A 19,420-nucleotide genomic window follows, 5' to 3' on the forward strand; every position below is an offset into this window, starting at 1 on the left:
ACTAGTCATTTTTAATGGATCTTACCCTGGGAGACTCCAACTAAGTCACATAACATTTGCACCTGTTTCTTTCGTCTATGAAATTAGCACCTGGGCCTCATAGTGTATAATTGTCTAAGACGGGGTTTGGCCAACTATGGTCTATCGGCCAAATCTGACCTGCCACTGTTTTTCTATGGAATAGCAACTAAGAATGCTTTTTTAAAAAAAATTTGAAATCCGAAGAATAATTCATGATGTATAAAAATGCAAAATTCAAAATTTAGTGTCAATAAATACAGTTTTGTTAGAACACAGCAACGTTCACTTATGTACTGTCTATGGCTATTTTTATGCTAAAGAGAAAAGTTGTACAGTTGTGGCAGATAATAGTTTTAGGCCTACAAAGCCTAAAATATTTACTATCTTGCCCTTTATAGGAATGGTTTGCCAAACTTTGGCCTAATACATAGAAAACACTCAGTTATAGTTAGAATCATGTGTAATCCTCATGACTCTACACTTAAGTAGTAGGAAGAGCATTTTTCAGAAGGACAAGGTTAGATAAATTATCCAGCCACATAGCTAGTAAGGGGGAAAGCCAGTTTGACCGCAAAGCCTATTCTCTTTCCAATATGTCACATTATCTAATATTTTTTGTTTTTTAATACATTAAGAAAGATCATAATTTTATTTATTTTTTCAACGTTTATTTATTTTTGGGACAGAGAGAGACAGAGCATGAACGGGGGAGGGGCAGAGAGAGAGGGAGACACAGAATCGGAAACAGGCTCCAGGCTCTGAACCATCAGCCCAGAGCCTGACGCGGGGCTCGAACTCACAGACCGCGAGATCGTGACTTGGCTGAAGTCAGACGCTTAACCGACTGCGCCACCCAGGCGCCCCAAAGATCATAATTTTAAATAGCTTAGCAGAACTTTACTAAATACTAAAGACTGCTTTTATTTTATTGAGATTATTTTTTTCTCTTTCCAAAGAATCTAGAAACCAGCTGATCTATACTATTTTAAATGCTCTGATAACCCAAGTTTTCTCAATTCTTTAAGAATATCTCAATTCTTTGTTAATCTAAGAACAGCATATCTAGATACCCAAAAAACAAGAGGTAGTAAAATGTTTTAAAATTGTTTACTGAAAATCATAATTTTTTACTTAACATTTTTATAAATGCAAAATTCATAGAAATTGTAAACCATTTAATAAATGTTTTTATATTCTTTGTTATACCCAAAAACTAATCGCAAACAGCCCAATCCCCTTTAGTTTTCCTTTTAAAAACCAAGTAGCTATTGCAATATGGGTATATGAAAAGTAGTAAGCCTGTCACAAGATAATACTGCCTATCAACACCAGTATCTCAATTGACTTGAAGATGAACCTATTATCTCTTACTTTAAATTTTGCAGTTATCAAAAATCAACATCCCAACATTTTCCAGCATTGAAAAAGAAGCACATCTTCATGGACACTGTCCCTTTACACTGTAAAACATAACTTCAGTAGTTCGGCAACTAAGTGAAGCTCGTACCTTAAGAGCTATGTCACAGTATCCAGAAAGAATTCTAATTGTTAATATTTTTCAAATCTAAATCTTTCACGTGGGCAGTCTCAGTTTAAATTCTTCAGCAAAATGATTAATTTGGTAAGAAACATTTTTTATAGCATTGTCAGCAGAGATCAGACACATTAACATAATTCTCTGAATGTACTGAAGTTTAATGCAAGGTCTCTTGGTCAGTCATCTTGCATTTACCAAGGAGCTATTGGCTATAGACCTGCTCCTTTCTAGTATTTTTTTCCAACAATTCCAGATACTGCTGCTGGATCTCAAGGCCCACTTCTATTCCCAATGCCCATATAAACTGAAACACTACTGTTTACCGGATGAAGATAGAATTCGCCACTTTACCTAATACCTTAATCCTCTCTAGTCTTATTTTCTCTTAATTACCTGTATCCTATGCTTCACCCAAACTAGACATATGCTTCCTAAATATGTCTCTTATTTTCCTCTCTCCACAGTATTTCTTCTACCCTCCGCCTCCCTTCTCCATTCGCAGATGAAGTCCTCAATCTTTCCTCTCCTTCAAGACCCATCTGAAATGTCAGCTCCTTAACAAAAACTTTTCTAATTGGATGAGAGTTCTCTAAATACCCATTGCCTCTTAATATTTTGTTGTACGTGATCCAGTCTTTAATGTGTTCATTGTGTATTTCTTACCATCCCTATCAAATTATAAGAAACTCCTGGAGAGTAGGGATGTCTTAATTTAGACACTAGTAGAATATTTTAAAGGATAGAGTGTGATTTTTAATAAATATACATTTGGTCTTTGTCCATTTGGGGCATAGAGCTCACCCAAACCCAAGTGTTAACAGGATAACAGTGTTTTCGGTTATGTTAATGAGGTGATTTTTGGAAAGCCCTCAGGTAACTTAAGGATGAGAGCGGGTTGCCTGGGGAGCCAACCACGTGATGAGAGGGTGGAAATTTTCAGGCCCACCCCCTCACACCTCTGGAGTGGAGAAAGGAGCGGGATGTTGAGTTCAATCACTTAAGATTTAATCAATCATGCCTATGTAATGAAAGCTTTATAAAACCCCAAAAGGATGGGGCTCAAGAGAGCTCTTAGGTTGTTGAACCAGAACAAATCCATGTGCCAGATGGGCGGTGCATCCCAAACTCTATGGAGACAGAAGCTCTTGGGGCACCTGGGTGGCTTGGTCGGTTAAGCATCTGACTTCAGCTCAGGTCATGATCTCACGGTCCGTGAGTTCGAGCCCCGCGTCGGGCTCTGTGCTGACAGCTCAGAGCCTGGAGCCTGTTTCAGATTCTGTGTCTCCCTCTCTCTCTGCCCCTCCCCTATTCATGCTCTGTCTCTCTCTGTCTCAAAAATAAACGTTAAAAAAAAATTAAAAAAAAAAAAAGAAGCTCCTATGTTTGGGACCCTTCTGGACCTCACCCTATGTAGCTCTTCATCTGGCTTTTCATCTGCATCCTTGACTATCCTGTTCAAAGATGCTGAAATGGGTTCTGGTCATGAAAATGGATTGAAGGAGGCAGGGAAGAAATAACACATGAAGAATGAACAGATGCCAGAGAACCACAGAAGAATAAGAAACAGTAAAACCACAAGTTCTTTATGTAGCCATCTTTTGCTTTATTTTTTAGAGAAGCTTGGAAATATAGTGTTTTTGCTTATCCCCACTGATGACTAGTACTAGGTACATTTCTTCAAGTGGGTATCTTGTCCAGAGGCTATTTTAAAAGATTTTGATAGGCTGAAAAGCAAGTTTTCTGGAATAAAAATCACCACCAGACAACACTGCAGTAAAAAATTCATTTAACAAATACCGAGCCATCTACGTGCCAGCACTGTCCCAACACTGGGTACAGAGCAATGGCAGAAGTCTGGTTTGCCCAGGATGGTTGGGTTTCCTGGGACACAGGACTTCAAATGTTAAAACTGGGAAATCGGTGACAAACAACAAACGCTAGTGGTAGCCAATCTCCCATAATGGTCCTCGATCACCCCCTTCATGCCCCTATGTAGTCTCCTCCCACATTACATACGGCTGGCCTTCATAAGTAATAACACACCGTGGAAATGACGGTGTGTGACTTCCAAGGCTAGGTCATAAAAGACACAGTGGCTTCCACTTTGCTCCTTCTGGAGAAGCCAACTGCCATGTTATGAGGACGATCAACTGGAAAAGGCCACTAGGTGAGGAACCAAAGCCTCTTGCTATCACATGTCAATGAGCCATCTTCAGCAAGGAGCCCGAAGCCTTCAACATTCACGTTTCCTAGACCCGCGCTGTTGCACACGAGGCCACAGTTAATTGAGCACATCAGAGAAGGCTGGCCCCTGCGATGTGCTGTTGTGTAATAATACACACCAAAGTCCCAAGATCTAGTACCAACAGACGAAATGTAAAATTTCTCATTAAATCCTTTGGGCTGAGTACAAGCCCAAAATGACAAAATTGTGTATATGTTGCGTTAGATCTTACAACCCTTTCTTTTTGCATTTTAAAAACGTGGTTGCTATTGGACTGACGATAACCTCTGCGGGTGGCTCCGATTACATTTCCAAGGCCTGCGGCTTGGCTGCGCTCCCAGCTGGCAAACTTTGCATTCGAGCGTTTCGCCTGCGCCCTCGGCTGGAAGGGGCCGCCTCGCAAAAGCCGAGGCTCTGGCCCGGCCTCTGGTTTTCCTGCGAATTCCCGCAGCCTCCGGCTCCAGTCTCCGGTTTCCCGGGACTCCGGCTGGTCCGGCGAGCGCTCGGGCGGTCCGCCCCTCCCGGAAGCTTTCTGAGCTATCAGAGCGCAGCGCGCGGTTTTCAGAGAGGCCCCGCCCTTCGCGTGGCTACCGGACCGCCCCCCCCCCTCGCGTGCCTCCCCCTGCCGCGCAGCCGTCGCCTTCATCGCGTCACTTCACACCGCACAACCACCAGGGAAAGTCACCGGGGGTGCGCAGCGCCTTTTGATCAATACTCACCTCCGTGGACCCAACACTCACCTCTGGCTGGCCCAATCGACACCCACCTCAGGTCGGCCCAGTCAACACCCTCCTCTGACTTGTCCAATCAACACCCACTTCAGGCTGGCTCAGTCAACACCCCCCTCTGGCTGGCCCAATCAACATCCAGCTCCTGCCGCTCTGATCAACACCCACTTCAGAATGACGCAATCAGTACCCGCTTCAGGCCGACTGGGCGGGGCCTGGCTTGTCACAGGCCTTCCCTCGTCTTCCGGGAAGCGCGGCGGGGGCGTAGCTACAGATCGAAAGGCGGGACTTCCTGCCCAGCGGAGCATAACTTCCCTAGTGTGCCGGAACTCACAGATCGAGGCTGGAAGCCAGCGGGCGCTCTGGTTTCTTGTGAGCTCTGAGGCGAGTAGAGGTTTGAGCGTCTGGTGGCGTTCAAGCTGTCGTCGCTAGACTTCTGCCTTGGTCGCCTCTAATCTCGGCCCTGGAGATGGCGACGTACACCTGCATTACCTGCCGGGTGGCGTTCGACGACGCGGAGGTGCAACGGGCCCACTACAAGACGGACTGGCACCGCTACAACCTGAAGCGCAAAGTGGCCGACATGGCCCCGGTCACCGCCGAGGGTTTCCAGGAGCGGGTGCGGGCGCAGCGGGCCGTGGCGGAGCAGGAGAGCAAGGGCACGGCCACCTACTGCACCGTCTGCAGTAAGAAGTTTGCCTCTTTCAACGCCTACGAGAACCACCTCAAGTCCCGGCGGCACGTGGAGCTGGAGAAGAAGGCCGTGCGGGCCGTGAACCGCAAAGTGGAGATGATGAACGAAAAGAACCTAGAGAAAGGCCTGGGCGTGGACAGCGTGGACAAGGATGCCATGAACGCGGCCATCCAGCAGGCCATCAAGGCTCAGCCGTCCTTGTCTCCCAAGAAGGCGCCCGCAGCGCCGGAGGAGGAGCCCAGTAGTCCCGTGGCGGTGGCTGATGGAGGACGTGCGCCTCACGACCGGGACCCGGCCGAGAAACCTCCCCGGCTCCAGTGGTTTGAACAGCAGGCCAAGAAGTTGGCAAAGCAGCAGGAGGAGGAGGAGAGTGAGGAGGAGGAGGACCTCGACGAAGAAGGTAGTGGCTCTGTTGCGGGGGGCGGGGAGGTGAAACTGACGAGTGAGGGTGGTTGAGATCCTTTCCCAAGTGACTTGTCGGAGCATCAGGCCCGCAGGGAATTTTGTCTATTTCGTTAACTGTGGTAGATTCAGGGCCTGGAAGCTTATCGGGGGCGTTATTTAATAAATAGTTATTTAATAAATAGTAGAATGAATTGATGACTTCCGTTTTGAAGGAGAAGGCGTCGAACACACGCATGGGGTGGGGGGGGCGTGTTACCGCGCACACCAACTGCGGCAGGGTGTGTGATTCTGCTCGGTTTCTAGTTATGATGGCTTCGCACTTAATTCAGTTAAGACAGCAAAATGAGGGGTTCAAAATGCGGGGGTTAACCTGAAATGTGGAGCTGGAGCCTCCTCCGTTTTACGAGCTGTTTATTCCTCCCTGCCCTCGTGGCACGTCCTGTTACTACTGATTGTGTACGTAGAGGCCTGGGAAGGAAGTACAAGGAGATTCCTGCATGCTGGAAAAGAAAGCTTAGGGAACGTTTTAGCGCCACAGATTTGTCCGTGTAACTTTAGCTAACGTCGAGATCGTGAAAGAGGGTTTGTCCTGCAAGTGGCATTCTCCAGGCCCGAACGGAAGGCTGCTCTGCCTCATGCTTGGGAGTCTTTGTGGTTTCTTCGCCGGCAGTTACCAACCACCTTGTTAAACTAACTTTGTTTTTCAACTCTCTGGCGTGAAGATTGGGAAGATATCGATTCTGATGAGGAGTCGGAATGTGAGGATGCTGAACCAATGGACGAGGCGGAGGAGCCGGATGCGTTGGAGGGGGAGGCTGGGGGAGGCCCCCTCGGCGGTGCTATCCCCATAACAGACTGCTTATTTTGCCCCCATCATTCAAGCTCCCTCATGAAGAATGTGGCTCATATGACCAAAGTCCACAGCTTCTTTATTCCCGACATAGAATATCTTTCTGATCTTAAGGGACTGATTAAATACTTGGGTAAGTACAGTAGTTTTCCTTTTAATGAGCAAATGCCACGTTATTGGGGGTCAAGTTTTAGGAGAACATTGCGTTTTTTGTTTCTCATCGATGTTTGATTTAGTTATCTGTTTATTTTGTAAAGATCAAAAATTTGATGCATGTTTTTTGAATTGCGGAGATACATTGTGAGCTCTGAGCTGGCCGCAGAAAGCTGCCCTTGTGTTTTGTCCTCCACTTATTTTTCCAGGAGAGAAAGTTGGCGTTGGGAAGATTTGCTTGTGGTGCAATGAGAAAGGGAAATCCTTCTACTCCACGGAAGCTGTACAGGCACACATGAATGACAAAAGCCACTGTAAGCTCTTCACGGACGGTGATGCTGCTTTGGAATTTGCAGACTTCTATGATTTTAGGTAAGTCTGTCGTGTGCAATGTGAAGCCAGGTGGGGTCATCACACTTGAACCTAATTGATAGCGGTGTGCCTGTGCCTGATGCATGTGCCGCCTGTGCCTGATGCATGTGCCGTATATGCATTACGGCTCTTTTAACACTTCCGTGTGGGGGACTGTTCCGTGTCATTTTGTCGATAAGAAACTAAGAGTTGAGCCCACACATCTAATAAAAGAGATCTGATAAAGAGAAGATCTCAAGTCCAAACTGAAGTTTGTCTGACTTGAGAATTTCTTTTTCTTTATCGGTGGTTTAAATGATTAGCAGGTCACTTTTGCCGGCCCCCTTGTGAACAGAGGGACTGAAGTGAGATTTCATGTTTTGGTTTCCCTGAGAGTCCTTGAATCACAGGCTGTCTCCTAAGGGAATTGAGTTGGTTGCTGAATGAGGCCAGTCCCAGGCATTCAATGGTGAGATTATCCCATAGGTGGCTCACCCTTAACTAGAAAGTCGGATAATTCACGCATGATGCCAGGAATCTGTGGCAGGCACTTTTGAACAGCTGTAGTGTCATGATACTTAGGACCTAGCACAGGTGTGCTAAGCAAGCAGATGTGTGTAATTACCGTGCCAAATATCCACCGTCTCCAGATACATGTGTTCAGAAAAGTCCTAGCCTTTTAAATTATCCTTTTGCATCTTTCTCCTGATTTCTCACTCTTGTCATCGAGGAGAAGTTTTTCATTCAGCCGTGTCGGTGGCTATGTAGTGGTATCCCACTGTGGTTTTAATTTTCGTTTCCCTGATGTTACCTAATGTAGTTGAAAACCTTTTTGTATTAATTGGTCACTTGGATACTCTTGTGAAGTGCCTGATCAAGTCTTTTGTCTGGTTCTTTATTGGGATTGGGTGATCTGTCTTATTACTAACATTTTAATGTGTAATTCTCCAATTTATTTTCTATGTGTATTTGAGAACATGTCTACGAACATAAAGAATCTTCTGGAATTGCACTGTCCAATAATGGTAATTACTAGGTGCATTCATAGGACTATTTAAGTTAATTAAAAATCAAGTTAAAAATGTAAAAATTCAGTTGTTTAGTTGTACTACCTACATTTCAAAACTCAGTGCCTAAAAGCACATGTGACCAGTAGCTACTTTATTGGACACACAGGCACAGAAAGTTTCTGTGGTCACAGAATCTTTTCAGACGGCACTCTCCTAGAAGTTGTCTTAGAATGGCTAAATTCGGGAGAGCAGCATCTCTAGCACTACCTTCTCCTTCCTCCTATGGAGAAACAAATAGGTGAAAGAATTCAGTTGGAGGCCATTTGCTCAGTCATTTGTGTTTTTTTTTTTTTTATAAAGAAAATTTTATATTTACAGCGAATTTGAGCAGAAGGTACAGAGATTTCCCATATAACCCTTGCCCCCTGACACATACATAGCCTCCCTCGTTGTGGACATCCCACACTAGTGGTACATTCCTGAGTGATGACCTTACATTCGTATCTCATCATCGCCAAGTCCGTAGTTTATGCTAGGGTTCACTCTTGGTGTCGTACATCTTCTGTTTGGACGAATGTATAATGACCCGTGTCTACCGTTATTGTATCATACAGAGTAGTTTCACTGCCCTGAAAATCCTGTGGATTCCGCCTGTTCTTCCCTCCTTGTCTCTTCAGACTGGCTTCTTTCACTTAGTAACGTGCATTTAAGTTTTCTCCGTTTCTTTTCGTGGCTTCATAGTTCATTTCTTTTTAGTACTGAATACGGTTCTGTTTTCTGGATGTACCACAAGTGTATTTATCCACCCAGCTACTGAAGGGCGCTTTTGTTGCTCCCACGTTGGGGCAATTATGAATAAAGCTTCTATAACCATCAGTGTGCAGATTTTGTGTTGTTGACATGTTTTCAGCTCCTTTGGATAAATACGAAATAGCACGATTGTGGATCCTGCGGGAAGAGTATGTTTGGCTTTGCAAGAAACCCCCAAGCTGTCTCGGAAAACGGCTGCACCATTTTGTGTTCCCGCGAGCGATGAGTGAGGATGCCCATTGCTTCACATTCTTGCCGGCATTTGATGTTGTCAGTGTTCTGGATTTTGGCTGTTTTAATAAGCGTGTGTAGTGTTATCTCTTTTTATTTTGCATTTCCCTCATGACATGATGTGGAGCACCTTTTTACACGCTTGTTTGCAGCCTGTATATCTTAGTGAGGTGCCCGGTGAGGTCCCTGCCCCATTTTCAAGTCTGGTTTATATTCTTATCACTCAGTTCTAAGAGTTCTTTACATGTTTTGAATAACGGTCCTTTATCGGATGTGTCTTCTGCCAACATTTTCTCCCAGTCTGTGGCTTGTATTGTAATTCTCTTGACACTGTCTTTCCCAGAGAAGTTTTTCATTTTAGTGAAGTCCATCTTACCAATTATTCCTTTCATGGATCATGCCTTTCGTGATGCACATAAAAAGTCCTCACTGAACCCTAAGTCATCTAGATTGTCTCCCATGTTATATTGTAGTTGTTCTTATAGTTTCGTGTTTTACGTTTAGGTCTGTGATCCATATTGAGTTTATGGGTCACTTGTACACTCTGTCTTACAGAGGATGCGACCAAGTTGACTTTCCTCCTAAAAGTTTCAGCTTGCCGTGCCTGCAGCGGTTGGTTCCCTGCGCTTAGGTAGCCAGTGGGTTTGCCGGTTTGCAAACACAATTTGTCTTTTAGTCAAATTTGAGGTATTAGTCTTTTTATTAATGCCATTATTAATGCCGCTGTTACAGGAGTAGCTACCCAGATTACACGGAAGGGGGGCAGCCTGATGGGACTGAGGACTTACCCTCCGAAAAGACATTAGAATATGATGATGAAACCATGGAGCTGATTCTGCCTTCTGGTAAGTATGTTTGGCAAAGATGGCATAACGCGGGTGAGATGATTAGAGAGGCATGTTCCCATCAGTTCTCTTCCGTACTGGAGGAAGTCGTTACAGTTTTATGTTCTCAGGTACATAGTAATGAAGGTCTCCACTTAGCTCTGTGTTGGCTGTTTTGTTTAAATTAGATCAGTGTTTTTGCTCACTTCTGTTATGATTTTGAATGCTTTCATCAGTCATCTCCTTTCAGATACATAGACGTTTTCTCTTTGGTTCTTTCTTGTTATTATTGCCTCATTTAGGTTTCTCTTGTTAATGTTGGCCGTACTCTTATTCTTTGAACTGATTCCTGTTTCCTCACGTTGCTCAGACTCCCAGGTAGTCTGGCACGGGTGTATCGGGCTGACAGCGCCTGGCCCAGTTGCCTGTTTATTTCCTAATTGTGGCAGGGAGGCTCGGAGTTTGAGTTCTGCCTTCTACTTTAGGGAACAGGATTTGACTGATATGGTGGGGATTTATCCCAGGTGGGGATTTATCCCAGGTATGAAAAGGTGGGGGGAGAAAAAGCCATGAATATGAGAAGCATCTGCTGTTGTTTACAATGTTATGATTAGCTGATAAGAACGGGAGAAGCTACAGAAGACCCGTGGGAAGGAAAGGGAATGGAACAGAAGAGCTGACAAGATCCTAATAATACGTGGTATTTACTGAGCACTTAGCATGGTAGGTGGATACATTATTTTATCTTTAGGAGCCAGTGAGTTGGATTCTGTTATCCTTATTCGACCTGTGAGCCAGCCGAAGCTTAGATAGGTGGAGTAACTGACCCAAGATCATAGACCAGTCAGCGAAGCCTTCTCCACTCCCCCCACCCTGCCTTGGGAGATTTGCAGTGATGCTGCGTAGGAGCAGCTGTCCTGCTCATGGACACGACTGGGGGGAAGAAGCCATCTTATGTTACTGCTTTTCACAAGGAGTATCACTGCTTAGGTACAGACAGCCCTCTTTAATTCAGAATAATAACCTTTTAAGGCTAAGGACAGCTTTAGAGTATGACAGTAGAAGAAAAGGGCATGCGGAGCCTGTCTTGAAGATACAGGTCTCCTTACAGTGATAAGAAAGGTGTGGAATGCACAATGTCGTGGCCTGTGCAATAAACAGTAGCAAAACCAGCCTAGATATATCACAGAGAACCTCTTCTAGTCTTCCTCTGGTGAAAATGCCAGTACATTACATCAGAAATGAGCTTCCTAACTTCATTTCTAAGACTATGACCATCTTTTTTCGCTCCTTATCTCATTAGCATCCACTTCCTTGACTGTAGAGTGAGATTACAACACTCTTTGAGTGAGTTGAATAAGGTGATCCCTTGTCAAGCAATGTCTGGCATGTCACTGTGAATGGTGGCTTCGGTTTGCATCAACTGTAGCCTGGTACCTACCAAAATATGCACAACAGTGAGCATAGCCTATTTAAGAAATAGAGTCTATTTGAGAGAAATTTTCGTCTAAACCTAGAATTTTGAAACTTAACTAGGGATTCTTTTTTTATTTTTTAATCTAGAAAACACATTTTCCTAGGATGATTGCGTTTTCCAAGATTAACCAAAGCCAAAAATAGGCATCATCTTAGGATACTCTCTTTGGTCGTCTCCCACACTGGAGCGATTACGAAGTACAATTCCTAAACAACCCTTTCATATTTTTCTTCTTTGTTTCCTGTTTAACATTTGTCTATGTCACCATTACCGCTTCCTAAATGGCCATCTGCAATCTGATTTCTGTTCAACCACTTAGCACATTCTTCTTAAGACAACCAGTCTGTTTTCTTTTCCCTCTGGAATTCTTCCAGGGGGGGCCATTGTTTTTCAGGTAAGTTAGGTTCTCTAGCTGCTGCCCTCCCCCCCCCCCCCCCCCCCCCCGCTCCAGGTATCTATTCCTTTACCTACCCACTTGCAGTTTCCCTCCTCTGAGTCTTTGCATGGGTGATGCCTCTGACTTACTGCTACTTGTCCTTTAAGACTCGGGTCCACCCCTCCATAAGCCCTTTGGAACTCAGCTCCTGCCCTGAGTATGGAGAGTCTCCTCTGCTCCTGGGGCACTTGCCAATCTGTTGTAACATTTCTCTCACTGCTTTGTAAGTGCTGGCTTGCTTGCCTGCCTTCCCCCATTACTTTTGAAAAAAAGATTGCTTCTTCCATCTCACCACAGGGTCTCAGGCACACATGAGCCAGATGATGTTTGTTGACTCAGTGACTGAGAGGTTGGAGGCGACTTTAAAAGGAAAGCAAGGTTGATTCCCTTGGGCCTGCCATAGTGTAGGAGAAACAGGGCAGAGGGAGCCGTTGTGGGTGAAGAGGGGGCCCCGGTGGCTTGGAATCATTGGTCTGCAGGACTGTGCAGTGGCTTGCTTTGTCTCTACATCATCGTGCAGTCCAAGGAGAAAGTGAGAGCGTGGGCACGGGAGGGACAGAGAGAGGGACAGAGGATCCTAAGCAGGCTCTGCTGACAGCAGAGAGCCCAACGCGGAGCTTGAACTCATGAACCACAAGATTATGACCTGAGTTGAAGTCAAGTCGGATGTTGAACTGACTGAGCCGCCCAGGTGTCTCAAAGAAGGAAGTGGCTTGAGATTAATTTGAAGGTCCAACTTCCCTGGTCTTTAGAGCCAGGGTTTCCTTGCTCAGTGCTACTGGTCCACCTACTGAGTCACATTATTTTAAAGTACTGGATAATAAACCCCAGGACAACTTTTTTATATCAGACTTGGAAGTAGTAAATTACAGTAACTGGTTTGGTGTTAGTGTGAAATACTGTACTTTTAGCCACACTCAGGAAAGACCTAACCCAACAGCCAGATAACCTTACCCCACAGGTTCTTAACCAGGCCGTACACATTTTTTTTCTGTGAGTGTGTGTACTCTCCTGGGTAAAGGCTGTGCAGAGTCTTAGAGTCACCTGTGTGGCCATGAATGCCTTTTTAAATTGAACAGCTAAGTACAATTTTTCAGGGTAAAGGCTGTAGTTTTTTATTCCTTTATTTCCTTCCTTCCTTCCTTCCTTCCTTCCTTCCTTCCTTCCTTCCTTCCTTCCTTCCTTCCTTCCTTCCTTCCATTCAAAAGCATGCGGGAGCAGACAGGAGAGGAAGAGGGAGAGAGAATCCCAAGCAGGCTCCACATGCAGTGCGGAGTCTGACATGGGGCACAATGCAGGGCTCGATCTCAAAGCTGTGAAATCAAAGTCAGACACTTAACCTGTTGAGCCACCCAGGTGCCCGAAGGCTATAGTTTTGTTTTTTTTTTTTTTTTAATTTTTTTTTTCAACGTTTTTTATTTATTTTTGGGACAGAGAGAGACAGAGCATGAACGGAGGAGGGGCAGAGAGAGAGGGAGACACAGAATTGGAAACAGGCTCCAGGCTCCGAGCCATCAGCCCAGAGCCCGACGCGGGGCTCGAACTCACGGACCGCAAGATCGTGACCTGGCTGAAGTCGGACGCTTAACCGACTGCGCCACCCAGGCGCCCCATGGCTATAGTTTTTAAAAGCACTTGTGACCCGGAGAGGATTAAGAGCCACTAATAAAAATATCTAAATATATGTTACTCTGTACCTTCATGGATCTTCCTTAGTGGCTGATTGCTAAGACCTTATTATGCAATTTGCTTAAATAATAGCAAAACATAGCTTTCTTAGTGAATCAGAAACTGCTAGTATTCTTCTGAAATTTCTTCCAGCTATACTGATATCTTGCTTTTCATGTCACCCATACTTCCATCATCTTATATTAAAAATTAGTCCTCCTTCAGTTGATCCTCATTACAGTGAGACACGATGGTTTATATTCCACTGGTTTGCCCTCCTGTCTTAGTACTGGTTTGGGATGTTTTGTAATGAGCCAAGGGAATGGGAGATCTCTGAATAAGCACTGTAAACATGTAGCAGTATTACAGCAGTATATTCAATCACCTGTTTATGTCTTTGAGCAAATTTAGCATTCAGAAACCTTTTCAGTTATGCTCGGTTACTTGACTGTTAGCGTAAGATGTTAGCATGAAGCTAAGTCGGGAAGGATTCTAGTGTGGAGAGCTTGGTGATACTTCATCAACCACACTCGGTAGAGTCTGCTTTGAACTGGTTTCAAAAGCAGTAGTGGTGATGTCTTCAATCTAGTTATTTCAGATCAAGGAGATGATCCCAGAGCCAGTGACAAAGAGCATCCGGTAGAGGGCACTGTGAGCATTTACTGCAAAGGCGGTGGTCTGGCTCTGTTCCTTGAGTTTGCTTTAGTGTTCTTCAGCTCCCGTGGAGTAAGTTGGTGTCAAAGACACATCCAGTTAGCTGCTGAGTAGCCAGATGAAACTGTTGGTGGATCCACGGGAATACATAATGAATCTTAGGAAAATTACCATTGGAGATATTTTCTTTCCACTGTCTAATGTCTTCAGTTGTAGGATTGGACAGTTTTATAAGTGGTTATTGCCACGATGAAAGGTAGATGGACAGATTGTGGCTTTACCATAACTAAGACGGAACCCATCTGTTATTTACTGGGCAGTCACACTGTGTTCTAAAAATAGTTTTCCTTGATAGGGCCTTCAAGTCGAGCTGCTCTTGGCACATTCTTGGGGCTTAATGTCAGGTACTCACTGTCATTGACACAGGGCAGGGGTAGCTCTAATCTGTGTGTTTTCAGTTCCCCCGCTGGCTGTCAGAAACCTTGGTATTGAGTTATGAAACCTTTTCAAGGATGTTCTTCAATAATACATATTTGTCTAAATGCTGCTTATCACTATAAATACGTCGGTTGATTTTGTACTAATGACTGGCACTGTCATGTGATGATTTTGAGCATTGCAGACCTGGAGCATCCTGACCTGTTCTTATAAGTAGAAAATTATAATAATAGGTTTTCCTGCCATAGCAGCTCTTCGTTTAAGCTTGAGTCTTTATTCATTGGCTGCGTCTTATTTCTTGTGGTTTAGGAGCTTTGTTAACTCTGAGGCCACCAGAAGAGCCAGGTTCAAGGAAACATGTGTTCATCCATACTGGTAACCAAAAACCAAGCCATCTTTGAATTGAAAGGTTTCTTTGCATTTCTTTCTCTTACCACAAAAACAGTCATGACAGTAACTACTTTTCCGTATCTGTGTAGCAAGCAAACTGTTTTCCAGGTAGCTTGCCCTACGGGTAGGGACTTAGAATAACCGGACCGAATTTTTCATGTAAATGAACGGTCTGGAACAATGTAAAACTTTCCTAGCAGCTGTACACGTGGTTCTCCCGAGCCATATTTCCTCTATTCATTTTCAGTGGTAATAGCTGTTTCATGCCTTGTGTATATGCTCTTGTCGAATTTCTACATGTATATGTCTGTCTGGGAAGGCGCCTGATTAATATTCTTGTGAGGGAATTGTATTTAGTGTTGTATTTAGCAAGCTCTCAGGTAAGGCTGACACCACTGTCCCAGGATCACCTTTTGAGAGCCACTGCGCTGACGGAGCCTGGAGTTAGCCCTCACTGAAGCCCGTCCCCTTCCGTTTCACTTGCTGTGAGCCTAAGGGTCAGCACACTTTTCCTATAAAAGGCTCCGTAGTCCGTAGTCATTCACCTCTGAAAGCGTGATTGACTTGCATAGTTTTACCAGATCCTTCTGGATAAGCCCAACCTGGAGAGGGAATTCAGCTGACTCATCCTTTAAAATTGTAGCTCACCAGGTGAGTTCCATCATTTAGAAAATAACAGGGCAGGGTTTCTCAATGTAGTGACCTTTTAGGCCAAGTAAATCTTTGCTGTGGAGGACTGCCCTGTGCATTGGAGGATGTCCTCTAATATCCTTGACCTCTATCCAGTAGATGCTAGTAGTCCCCCTCCAGCTATAACAACCAAAAATGTCTCTAGTCACTGCCAAATGTCCCTGGAGGTAAAATCATCTTTGTTTGAGAACCACCACCATGGAGAATTTAAGCAAAAGAAAGGTGGATTGATTCTTGTTCTAGACCTAGACCGTGGCTTTTAAACTTAAACATCATTATTGTGTGCTTTATCTTTATATTAAAAAACAAAAAACAAGTTAAAGTCCTTTACCTCTTTCCTAGGACCCTATTATCCATATCAGTAAGAATTGCCATGTGAATTTCTGGAGAGGCATATCGTATATAAGTATATAAGTACAGGATGCTGAGATTTCACGTGACAGTGACTTGCCATTCTCTTTTTTAAAAAAATCCCTCTACTTTTTTATTTTCTGTCTTTACTTCATTTTTTAATATGCTACTTCATCTTTCTTTAGCAGATAGAGCACTTTTTCTTCTGGCTTCTCCATTTTCCAGCTAGATACCCTTAGAAGTCTGATTTGGAAAGTCCTTGCTCTGTAGCTCTACCTTGAAAAACTATCTAACTCAGCATTTCAATATTGTTTTTTTTGAAAAACAGGTGCCAGAGTGGGTCATCGCTCCTTGATGAGATACTACAAACAGCGATTTGGCTTGTCAAGAACCGTGGCTGTTGCTAAGAATCAGAAGGCCGTGGGCCGGATACTCCAGCAGTACAGAGCCCTGGGGTGGACCGGCAGCACAGGTGTGTTGATACGACCGTGGACCAGCCTGGGAACTCGGATCACAAGAACGGGCTTGGGTGAAGTCTTTCCCATTTATGTTGTCCTTGTGGATCCTCTCTAGAGGAAACTTAACTTCTTGGCTCAGGGGGCTTCCATTATTACTTGATATGTTTATGGCAAGAAGCCCAAAGCTCCATTCGTTAAAAACTTCATATTCCTGGCACAGTAACTTTCCAAAACAGAATACAGATAATAGTTATAGACATGAGTACTTAGTAATGAGCAAAGATTGAAATTATCCTGGAGGTTATACAAAGGAATTAACTAGTATCCTTGAGGGCAAATTGCTTAAGCCATGGATTCAAACATGACTTACCTGATATACTTAGAGGTTCTTAAATGATGAGCAGGAGTAATTTAAGTAACTGAAGCTTCTATTGCCTCATTTATAAAACTGAGATGATCATAAGGGGACCCACCTGGTAGCGTTGTGTGGGTTGACTGTCATAACACGTGTATGATGTAGTACGTGGACGTCATAAAGGCCGGCAGTCACTCCTTTTTGTAGTTTTCCCATAGAAAAGGTAACAAGAGCGGAATAAAGCAGGCCACCGGAATTGTTAAGCTTTGAAACCTCATCGGTATGAAATTCTGTAAATCTGTTCTGATGTGTCTGCTAACATGGAGGCCTATCCTTAGATCTGCAGGGAGAACACGGGTCCACTAAAGGACTGTGGAGAGGACAAAGGAGAGCTCCCTTGGGAGGGCGTGGGAAGCCCTGGGCAGATAAAGTCCGTGTTAAATGCCACGGTGTTCATATACGCGTGGTTTCCTTCACTGTGGCTGCCTGTGAGCCGCGAGGCCGCTGAAATCCAGCAGACACTGACTGTATCTTATTTTTGTCAGGAACTATTGTCTGCCTCACTTTAGAGTCTCTGTCTTTCTCTATCACCTTTGGTCAGCGGGATTTACCTGGGGCTTATAGATCCTTCCAGGTGACGAAAACTAGAGAGGCTTATTCCAGAGAAATGGGTACATGTGCAGGTTCTGTGCAGTTCTGGGTGCGCATAACCCCTCACGCCTGTTGCATGGAGACCTCAGGTTAGCAGCTCTTCTTTAAATATAAGAACCAAGTTTCACCCAAACTAGCTTTGAGCTTCTCTGTAAAGGCTGTTTTTTTTTTTTTTTTTTAATGTTTATTTATTTTTGAGAGAGAGAGAGGGAGGAAGAGTGAGCCCTAGCAGAGGAGGGGCAGAGAGAGAGGGAGACACAGAATCCGAAGCACGCTCCAGGCTCGGAGCTGTCAGCACAGAGCCCGACACAGGGCTCGAACTCAGGAACCATGAGATCTTGACCTGAGCCGCGGTCAGATACTTAACTGACTGAGCCACCCAGGCACCCCAAGATTGTCTTTTTTTCTGATCACAAATAACCAGCCTTTGCCACGTGTCCTCTTTCCAGCCACAGAAGCTGCTCTGATGCGTGAGCGAGACATGCAGTATGTCCAAAGGATGAAGTCAAAGTGGATGCTGAAGACAGGAATGAAGAACAATGCCACCAAGCAGATGCACTTCAGGCCCCAAGTGAGGTTCTGAGTGTCTGCCCAAGGACTGGGTGGTCTGTCCCTTGCACAGGTGTCCTTGCCCGAGGGCCAGGGGAACCGGATTGTGTGACAGCCCCTGTTTGCTGCTACTTCTCCCTGTACTTGATCCATTCTGACCTGGTAATAAAAGTCAGAATCTCATTGGCGTTTAAATGTCATTTTTGGACAGGGTTCACAGGTTATGTTTTCACAAAGTGAGTGGTGTCTCTGCTGGGCTCTGGGACCCAAACTACTGGCTAGTAATGGTCTCACTGCCTCCGCTTTTACCTGACTCTGCCTGTCGGATTCACATGGGAAACTCGTGGGTGACTCGTCCGCTCCACACTTGGCTTAATTGGCTGCGGGGTAGCTTACCACGTCCTGGCACTGGGACTTCCGTAAGGGCTTGGAAGACCCTGGAGCAGCTAAGTTGAATGTCACTGGTTTGAAAGTGTCGTGGCTCGTGGTGTGGAGGAGGTCGCTTTCATTGTGTCCAGACGAAGTTAGACATGTCATTGGCTGGCTGTAAAGGTTCTTTCTTTCTAAGTGAGAAGACAGAGAATGACGGTGCTGTGCACTCAGACTCCGTATCCAGGGCTGCCTTTATTTGAGTAGTTAGATGAGGAAGAAAGGAAATGTAAAATGTTTAGATCTTGTTTTAGAGACAAAAACTGACCTCGGGGTTTAATACGAAGAGAGTCTCCGTTCAGGCGGCTCAGGGGAAGGCAGTCGTGTATCTGAAATGAAGTGAAACACGAAATTCAAACCCATCGAGCTACCTCGTAACTTGGGAAAAGCGACTTGGGTAAACCTGTAAAATGAGCTGTTTGTACGTCACAGGTTGGGGGGGGGGGGCGGTGAATAAATCTGCCGAGTCCGTGTTCAAGTTCTCCCTTAGCAGGCCTGCTGCACTGAGGCAGGCCGGCGATCTGCTGGAGCCGTAGTCTTCCTGTGGTGAGTTCAGGACGCCAGGAGAATGAGCTTGCCCACCATGTACTCGCTGGGCCTCGTTTGCCAGATGCAGGCCTTTTTCTGTAAACTCTGGACGCAGAGCTGCATTCGTTCTACTTCCTCAGTACACAGGTTCACTGACAGTGGAGGACTCCCTGGTCTTTAATTTTGCTCCCTCATCCTGTTTTCTAACATTCTCGCCCCGGTACCCACTCTCTTGTGTTTGACACATCTTGAAATCGATATCCTAGGCAAGAGAAGTCGTGCTTCACGGGTGGTATGTTTTTAATTTCTGCTTGAGCGAATGCACATGCTCCTGGGCTGTAACTTGTGTCAGTTTTGTTCCTCAGTCCACACTTTGTCACTCAGCATAAGCTGAGATCATTGCTGCCGGCGCTCGCTGTCTGCAGCCCCGTTGCCACACCAGCCTGGCACGGTCCGTGTACCTTCTTTGCATCCCTGCCCTTGAACATCGGGGTGTTTTCCCTGTGGG

At 45.0% G+C, this 19,420-nt stretch overlaps 1 protein-coding gene across 1 annotated transcript; it reads left to right on the forward strand.

Annotated features, from left to right (window-relative positions):
* The first annotated feature begins 4,834 nt into the window (after positions 1-4,834).
* ZNF622 (zinc finger protein 622) lies at positions 4,835-18,138 on the forward strand. Its single transcript, XM_006928099.5, has 6 exons — positions 4,835-5,604; positions 6,332-6,592; positions 6,822-6,984; positions 9,747-9,859; positions 16,271-16,414; positions 17,856-18,138. The coding sequence occupies exons 1-6, from the start codon at positions 4,980-4,982 to the stop codon at positions 17,987-17,989; spliced, it is 1,440 nt and encodes a 479-aa protein (XP_006928161.2). The 5' UTR covers positions 4,835-4,979; the 3' UTR covers positions 17,990-18,138.
* Positions 18,139-19,420: the final 1,282 nt, after the last annotated feature.

The sequence above is a fragment of the Felis catus genome, chromosome A1 (genome assembly GCF_018350175.1).
Source record: "Felis catus isolate Fca126 chromosome A1, F.catus_Fca126_mat1.0, whole genome shotgun sequence".
Lineage (NCBI taxonomy): Eukaryota > Metazoa > Chordata > Mammalia > Carnivora > Felidae > Felis > Felis catus.

Bases quoted from the DNA above. Each gene is read 5' to 3' on its own strand.
- ZNF622 (XM_006928099.5), top strand. From the start codon at position 4,980: ATGGCGACGTACACCTGCATTACCTGCCGGGTGGCGTTCGACGACGCG. The intron at 5,605-6,331 runs GTAGTGGCTCTG...TCTGGCGTGAAG, and splicing joins GGAGGACCTCGACGAAGAAG to ATTGGGAAGATATCGATTCT. The intron at 6,593-6,821 runs GTAAGTACAGTA...TTATTTTTCCAG, and splicing joins GGGACTGATTAAATACTTGG to GAGAGAAAGTTGGCGTTGGG.